This window comes from Bactrocera tryoni, chromosome 1 (assembly GCF_016617805.1).
Source record: "Bactrocera tryoni isolate S06 chromosome 1, CSIRO_BtryS06_freeze2, whole genome shotgun sequence".
NCBI lineage: Eukaryota > Metazoa > Arthropoda > Insecta > Diptera > Tephritidae > Bactrocera > Bactrocera tryoni.
The window spans coordinates 88,515,062-88,523,318 of NC_052499.1; the positions used below are offsets into that span (position 1 = coordinate 88,515,062).

An 8,257-nucleotide genomic window follows, 5' to 3' on the forward strand; every position below is an offset into this window, starting at 1 on the left:
CACTATACAAATAAAGAAGTAATTAATATCGTGATAAAATTTTGCAAGAATATTGTCTTTATTGTATGCTACCTTATGACCATAAATTTTTTATATCCAATTAAAACTGTTAGACCCTGGTACCAATAGTTGACTTATACGAGTATACTTGATCATATACTTAATATAAAAATTTTCGTGAAGTGAATTTATGCTGCATGTATCGGCCAATATTTGAGATATATCGATGAAAATTACGGAGCATGTTTTACTCATAACAATTCATCTTTGCGCCTAAAATAGATAAAAGTGGACGAAAACTTGACCTAGCCCCCTTATAACCGTTACCAGTATTTTCGAACAACCGGCTAACTGTACTCCATATGATTGGTAAGTGTATGTGAAGTACCCTAATGAAACCCAGAGAACATTTTTTTACAATGTAGCATGTTAACGGTTAACAGATAAAATCGGGTCGTTGGTGTTTGCGGGCAATTTTTAATAACATGCACTTTTATATTCAGGGAGCACTGTAACTGTGTAGGTAGAAATTCTTTGAGAGGGCTATCGAAATATAATTCTATTTCATATTTGCTTAGAGATATATCTAAGAAGATCATTATTTTGTTTCTTCGGTAGTCTTCGAACAGCACCTCTAATATCATATTCGTAATATTTTGCGATTGGGTAGAAAAAAAAACATCAAACATATCTGCACACATCTCATCTGCGGCACTTAAGTACACCATTGGCCTTCTAAATTCAACTTAGAAGTTCATTTCATTCATTAAATGAACGGAACCCAAATAATTTAGGTTATCAGCAACTATTGAGCAATTCTTGATTCTTGATGTTCATCATGTATAGAGCAAGCTGATAATCGCCAAATCGGTGTGCCAAAAGAAATTCGCTACAGTGAATTGCCAACCAATCGAGCAGTCCAAGACCTGCGCGCAATCTAATCGCACAAGAGACCCACTTTTGCTCCATACGAATTTAGCGCGAACACAGAGCGCACACGAAACGATGGAATTGATTTTAGTTTTCCTACTCGCAGCGACGATCATAGTAAGTCGTCTAAACGCTCTTTATTGAGTCCTCATTTCATTTGATTTATTTGGATTATTTCTCAGTCTCCTTCGGGTGCAGTTGTCCAACCCAATGCCGAGGAAATTCGTATACTTTCCGATTGTCTTCAAAGTTATGGCGGCATAACGGAGGAGAACTCGAAGCGTTTGGGACGTTTTAAGGACTGGTCGGAAACGTATGAAGAGATACCATGCTTTACAAAGTGCTACATCAAGAATATGTTTAATATGTTCGAAGAGTCTGTGGGATTCAACGATGAGCAGGTGATCAAGCAGTTCGGCCAGCCGCTTCACAAGGCATGCAAACATCGCATGGAACCTGCGGCAGATAGTTGTCAGCAGGCCTATAATGGATTCCATTGCCTCGTCAATGTGAGTTGTGATTATTCAAGCGAATAAACATATACCCTTACGTATGGTGATTTTTATTCCACCTTTCTCATTGCAGTTGGAGGATGACCCTTTCGTGATAATCGAGAGCATGAAAAATGTCAGCATCGAGGCGAAAACCGCCATGAAGGACTGTCTGCATCGCTTTGATCAGTACGAATGGGAGCGCATCAAAGATTACTCAAAAAATCCGGTGCGCGAACCCATCCCCTGCTTCACCAAATGCTTCATCGATCGCTTGCAACTTTATAGCCAACAAACTCGCCAGTGGAACATACCGGCGCTGACGTCCAAGTTGGGTGTGCCTGCCACTGGAGCAAATATACAACACTGTCTGAAGCAGAGGCGCAACCGCAATGCCTGTGTGTGGATGTATCAGGAGTTCACCTGCTTTGTATTGGCTCACGATTAAAAACCGATTTTATATATGCCACGTGCTGGAAGCTCTTAGTAAAATATTTTTGAAAAGCAAGAGTGCATTTATGTTCTAATCAGTTCGATTTTTATATAACTTAGAAACTCTAATCAGTCTTCAAGCGAATAAAGCTGCGAATGAACGCGCCTCAACCGAGTCAATGTATTTTGTTGGCCTCAAAATCGTGAATGTTGTTTTTTTTAACGAAATATGTATTCATGTGTTTGTGTATGTGTGCATTTGAATTGAAAATTTGAAATTTTGAAAGAGGAGAATATGACAAGTCTCAATTGCCTATCAGTTGAGTTCCAATCCACTAGCATTTTCAAGGCAACCCATTCGGTAATGGCATCGAGAAAGCTGGCGCAGCAGACAAGCACACAGACAGCTTACCCAGCAGTGTTTCGATGATAATCCAAAGCACCACTTTACATACATTTAAATAGTTCTAGAATATTATCTCATATTCAATTTTAATAAATTTGCTTTCCTCCTTTAAATGCTATGTTTTAGGCCTCTCAATGGGTGTCAGCCACCTCTGGCATATATTCTCTTAAGACGTTTATAAAATGGTGCAAATATCTTTAAAATAGGATAAAGATGTGAAAATACAATATGAGTTTCTACAAATGGGAACCATACTCACTCACGCCCTCCTGTCTCGTATGTGTTGTTAACTGGGTTTCCTTATAAATTCCCTGCAATAACTAGCGAGCTCCGTCTTCTTGTTAAAGGTGTTTTCTATCATCACTACATACAAATTTTGAAAACGGTGGAATTTCCGAATAAAATGGTTTCCAAGAATTTCCCCTAAAAAATATATCAGTACAGACCTCGATTAAATTAAAGTTAATGCGGATTTTCATGCGTTTGAATTCGTTTAATTTGTAACCATTATCTGAAAGACTTCAGAGCTGCTGCGATGAAACCTTCTCATTGGTCCGAAAACATTTTAATCTGCAACCAGCCGCAGTGACGTAGATAGCCTCACCGCGAGCATTATTCCCGTAAACGGCGCCTGTGTTACAACCCTAAGTCCGACTTACATGTAGCAATGACACTTTGGCGCACCCAGCGATAACCCTGAAGCTGCCGTCGCCGTCGTGTATGCCACTAAAAAAGACGAAATAAGCGTATATTTATATAGCGTTATCAGCTCACCGCCGATAAGTACCAAGTAGAGGAATTCAAAACACAGATAAGAAATACAGCACCGTCAGTCTCTGTCTATACAACTACAACACAATCTACAAGTCGTTACAGCGTCGTTGCGCAGCTTACTTCCCATCCAAGTCAGTCTCAATAAACGGCTAAGGCTCTAAAGAATCACAAATCAACAGAACTCCATCAACGAAACGAAATTCATCGAAAATGAATTTTCGCGAAGCGTCACAAGTGGTTTTATTAATCGCAGTCGCGTACTGTATACAAATGGTAAATTATAATTTCAAATTCAAAAAGCTCGATGTGACCAAACCACATATGAGATCAATAGTTAATTGAAATATGCAAATGATCTAATGATCAAAAAAGATAGAGAAAGATTTGAAATAAATAAAAGTTTTGTAGGTTAGCAGCGCAGCGACAACAAAGGCGGCGGAACAAGACGTCGATTCCGATACAGAGATATTACGAAAATGTTTACGCGAAGTCGGCAGCAAAGATTTGGTCGGTGAGCTACAAAAGGTTGCACGCTACTCGAAATGGACATCAGAGGAGGTGCCCTGTTTTACACGTTGTCTCGCTTCCATGAAGCACTGGTTCGATGCGGACGAAAGCAAGTGGAACAAACAGCAGATCGCCGATGACCTGGGTGCCGATATGTACAACTACTGCCGCTATGAGCTTGATCGCTACAATGAGGATAGTTGCGAGTTCGCATACACTGGCTTGCGCTGCTTGAAACAGGTACCAATTAATTTATACGTAGCTTTTTCATAATAAGAATATTTCCATTTGGTGGATTGGTTGTGATCCACTGTCTGAAATACTACGTTCGATAGACCGGTCTCTGAAGAACAACACTCATCGAACGACTTTCCTCGGTGGTCGTTTCTTTTCTGAATCACACTCAAGCGGACCAAAGTCCTATTCCGATTTGCTGAGTTGGAGTGCATATTGTTTGATCCGACCCGTTAATGACATCATTTGGGACTCTTCTGTTGTCATAATTGAGAGTTCCTTAAGTTAATTTACATATTTTCTTCTTCTTTACTAACGTAGATACCTCTTACGCGATTATACCTGATTTAACAACAGCGCGCTAGTCGTTTCTTCTTTTCGCTACGTGGCGCCAATTGGGGATTCCAAGCGAAGCCAGGTCCTTCCCCACCTGGTCTTTCCAACAAAATAGAGGCCTTCCTCTTCCGGGCGGGTACTGCGTCGAATACTTTCAGAGCTGGAGTGTTTTCGCTCATCCGGACAATATGAACTGATGAACTGATGTCAAAGTCGTCGTATGTCTCTTACAGCCCATCGTTCCATCGAATGCAATATTCGCCGTGTTCAACGCGCAAAGGACCATTAATCTTTTGCAGAACTTTTCTATCGAAATTTACTTCAGAAATTTATATTCAAATCAAAAACAAAAGAAGTCTCGACTGCGTAACATAAAAACAACATTGAAATTATTACATCTACTTCATAACTTATAAGTCCGTAGTAATATCTAGTTCATAAATAAATTGATATAGACCGATCCATAGCGAACACTTTATTAATAATGTACTCCATTTACAGGCGGAGCTCTATACTCTGGAAACTTACAAGAACATTGTGAGTTGCGCCAGCGAGTTAAATGTCACCATGAAGGAACTACAAAAGTACGCCGCTTTTCCGAGCAAGGAAGTTGTGCCCTGCCTCTTTCAATGTCTGGCAGAGAAGATGAGTTTCTACACGCCAACTTATGAGTGGAATTTCGATAACTGGGTCCAGGCGTTCGGACCGATGCGCCAGGATCGTACGGCTTCAAATGTCTGCAAAGTGAGTGCTGAGCAAATGAAGACGCGCGACAAGTGCGAATGGATGTACGAGGAGTATAACTGTTTGGAACGCTTGAACTACAACACAGACGGTTCTTATCCATTGGAAAGCACGACACTGAGTGCCGTTATCACACGTAAAACGGCAGCGGCAGTCGAAGACAAGACAAAAGCCTCCTAATATAGTGGATTAAATTAAGGAGATGCACATAACTGTATTCAAACAACAAACATTCATTTTATATGTACAACCAGCGCTTTTTCAGCGAGTCCCATTTTATTTTTTAATTTAACTTCATCTTCTTTAACATACAAATAACGTGCAGCTCAAGAAAATAAACGGTAATTCTTACATTTATTTATTTTCTTTCTTCCTGTAATAATGAACCGCGTATAAAAACCGAATTTCTGAAAAGATTTGTCAACTTAGAACTAAGATTTTGCAATCGCAATCGCAACGCCGCATCGAGTCCCTAGTTTTCAATGTAGGTTCGGCGAACAATCGGCCGGTTCACGGATATCCAGCAGGAGAATACGCGATTAGCCCAAGTGCAAGTGTCCGAATCGTGTTCGTTGTGATCAAGACACTTCTCAAGTCCATGTGATACCTTGGCCAAATTCTTTGAACTCTTCGCAGTGAATTGCGCTATAATCGCTTTCTCATCGAAGCCCTTCTCCTCGGTGAAGAGTCCCATTCGCTCCACAAAGCACTTCACATAACAGTTGGTACGTTTATGCGCTGGAAACTCGTAGTTCAGGAACTTCTGATAAATGTCTTCCGGGACGCGGTACTCCTCATGGCACGCCTCGTGTGCGTCAAACGCATCTTGAGCTGTACGAATCTGGAATTTGCCTGCAACCTGTTGACGAGAAACCAAGTCCACGTATGTAAAAACAAACACAAAGTAATAAAAAGCGTGTTAGACAAAATGATAAATGAAGGGTTTCGAAAAAAAAGATTGCACAAAACGCCGAACTACTGCTTCAGCCTTTGTCATTGCTGCTTCTCGTTTTTTCTCGTTTTTGTTGTAGACGCTGTGCCAATTTGTTAATGCGCGTATGCTTTTATGCCTCACGCGTCTTCCACACTCACCAATGCCACACAGGCCAGCAACAAGATCAGCTGGGTATTCATTATTACTTATTATCGATTATTTTTCCTCCAACTATTACACTGTCTTAACGGATCGCAGGTGAGCAAGCGAGCGTACGATGAATTTATGGGTGTTTAGTGTCGTAGCTGACACAACGTACTAAACCAGTATGCAAGATTTTTTCACAATTTGTAGGTGTGTGACTTGAATTTAAATTACTTATAGAAGACAAAACTACCAAGCGCTCGAACGCCGACTAAGTGTCTTTCCCGCTCGGTCTACTCGGGCTCAGCCTCGGCCACTTAAGAAGTTGGTCGCGCATTCATCGACGCAGCCGACGCAGCCGACGCAGTCGAGGCAAACAGGCTGCGCTGCGACTGGGTGCAGGTTTTGTCGAAAGTTCAGGCCATGCACATATATGCGCCAAACGGGCATACGTACAGCGACCAGACGAGTGGCTGTCGACGCCACCGTCACCAATTTATCTGCCAACTACCGCTATGCAGTCAATCAGCCATCCGAGCTGGTGGCATGGCATTTGTACTGACTTGCTGTGGTTTCGTGGTTGTGCCTGTGATACTCTGGGTTTTGTTTTATTTATATCTACACTTATTAGCATTCCACCAAACTGGTTTTATACTTCTTGCTGGCTCTGCGCCCCTTCCTGACGCCGACGCCACAACTATCGCTTTCATTGTCTCTACGCGAGTCTTCGTCACTGCCTTTGAGCCATTATATAATTTGGTCGGTCGCTGTAAATATGCTGTTCGTTAAGAATATTCTCTCATTTAAACGCTCCTATTACAAAAATTTGGAAAGAATCAAATATTTGCAGAAATTAGAAAGAAGTTCTGGGGATAATGGTGATTATTGAGATTTTTTAGATGCTATCACTTTTCAATTGAAAAGTCCGACAGGATAGTCCCTTTCGTAGGCCGACATACCAGTTATTTACCTAAAGTAACTCAAAGAGTAGTTAAGAAAGATTCCTTCAAGAGGTTGTTACGTGAAATGTAAATATATGGATGAAAAAGTGATGTGAAAAATTAAAAACGAACACAGAAATATCTTCATTGGTTTCAAAGTCCCTCAGTACATTGCACTCGTCACTACCGGGGATTCTTATACACTCGGCGAAAAAACCACGCATTTTACAGAGTGGCTATATATAGCGCAAAACTAAGGTTCATGTTATCTTAAGTTAGGCTTTTTTTAGAGTTAACTAATTTTATTTTGTGCATGTTAACAGCGTTTTCATATAATCTTTATATATAAAAATAGTGTCACGTTGTTTGTCCTCGAAAATAAAATATACAGTGAAAGCATATTAAATGGGCGCTCTATTAAGCTATCATCTCTATTAAATGGACAGAAAGGCTGGTAACCAGACACTGCGAAAGCAGCCTTAAATTCGTTATTTTTTCCAATGAAATTTATTTGTATGAACATATTCAAAATTTGCTACTTCGGACTAAGTAGGCAATTGAGAAGCAAAGTCCTCTCTCGACGAACAAAAACCAAACTCTATAAGTCACTCATAATTCCCGTCCTGCTATATGGTGCAGAGGCTTGGACGATGACAACAACTGATGAGTCGAGGTTGCAAGTTTTCGAGAGAAAAGTTCTACGAAAGATTTATGGTCCTTGCGCTTTGGCCACGGCGAATATCGCATTCGATGGAACGATGAGCTGTACGTGATATATGACGACATTGACATAAGTAGTTCAGCGAATTAAAAGACAGCGGCTACGCTGGCTAGGTCATGTTGTCAGAATGGATGAAAACACTCCAGCTCTGAAAGTATTCGATGCAGTACCCGTCGGGGGAAGCAGAGGAAGAGAAAGACCGCCACTCCGTTGGAAGGACCAGGTGGAGAAGGACCTGGCTACGCTTTTGAATATTCAATTGCTAACTCGGCTATAATCGCGTAAGCGGTGTCTACGCCAATTAAGAAGAAGAACTGTTTATTAAAATAATATGTAGTATAAAATGTATACCACAGCAACGCGTGGCCGGATTGATTATCAACATATACATATGTATGTAATTTACATAAGAAAGAAAATTATTCTTAGGATTTTTTAAAGCACACCCTCCTCCTAATAACCTCAGATACACGTTTAGCCACGGATTCAAACAAGCCTTGAAGATAAATTTTTATTAAATTCTTCATTCCGCCTAGTTTCAATAATCGTTCCCAGTTTTTTAAGATTTTTCGGACGAACTTAGACGAAGGAAAAAAGTGAGAATTGAATTCTTGGAAGACGTTTTTACAAAAGAATTAAAATCTCAGTGAAAATTTCGCGATA

The 8,257-nt window shown here is 40.5% G+C and overlaps 2 protein-coding genes across 2 annotated transcripts; one reads left to right on the forward strand and one right to left on the reverse strand.

Moving 5' to 3' along the window:
• Positions 1-847: 847 nt before the first annotated feature.
• LOC120782695 lies at positions 848-5,211 on the forward strand. Its single transcript, XM_040115094.1, has 5 exons — positions 848-1,047; positions 1,113-1,439; positions 1,516-1,821; positions 3,442-3,780; positions 4,612-5,211. The coding sequence occupies exons 1-5, from the start codon at positions 1,006-1,008 to the stop codon at positions 5,032-5,034; spliced, it is 1,437 nt and encodes a 478-aa protein (XP_039971028.1). The 5' UTR covers positions 848-1,005; the 3' UTR covers positions 5,035-5,211.
• Positions 5,212-5,288: 77 nt separating this feature from the next.
• On the reverse strand, positions 5,289-6,160 carry LOC120782694 (general odorant-binding protein 99a). The gene is made up of 2 exons (XM_040115093.1): positions 5,947-6,160; positions 5,289-5,713 (listed from the first exon to the last, which is right to left on the reverse strand). Exons 1-2 carry the CDS (start codon positions 5,986-5,988, stop codon positions 5,327-5,329), a joined length of 429 nt encoding a protein of 142 aa, XP_039971027.1. The 5' UTR covers positions 5,989-6,160; the 3' UTR covers positions 5,289-5,326.
• Positions 6,161-8,257: the final 2,097 nt, after the last annotated feature.

Coding starts and splice junctions, on each gene's coding strand:
- LOC120782695 (XM_040115094.1), top strand. CDS start 1,006: ATGGAATTGATTTTAGTTTTCCTACTCGCAGCGACGATCATA. Junction 1,048..1,112: donor TACTCGCAGCGACGATCATA/GTAAGTCGTCTA, acceptor ATTATTTCTCAG/TCTCCTTCGGGTGCAGTTGT. Junction 1,822..3,441: donor GGCGCAACCGCAATGCCTGT/GTGTGGATGTAT, acceptor AAAGTTTTGTAG/GTTAGCAGCGCAGCGACAAC.
- LOC120782694 (XM_040115093.1), bottom strand. CDS start 5,988: ATGAATACCCAGCTGATCTTGTTGCTGGCCTGTGTGGCATTG. Junction 5,714..5,946: donor TGCTGGCCTGTGTGGCATTG/GTGAGTGTGGAA, acceptor TCTCGTCAACAG/GTTGCAGGCAAATTCCAGAT.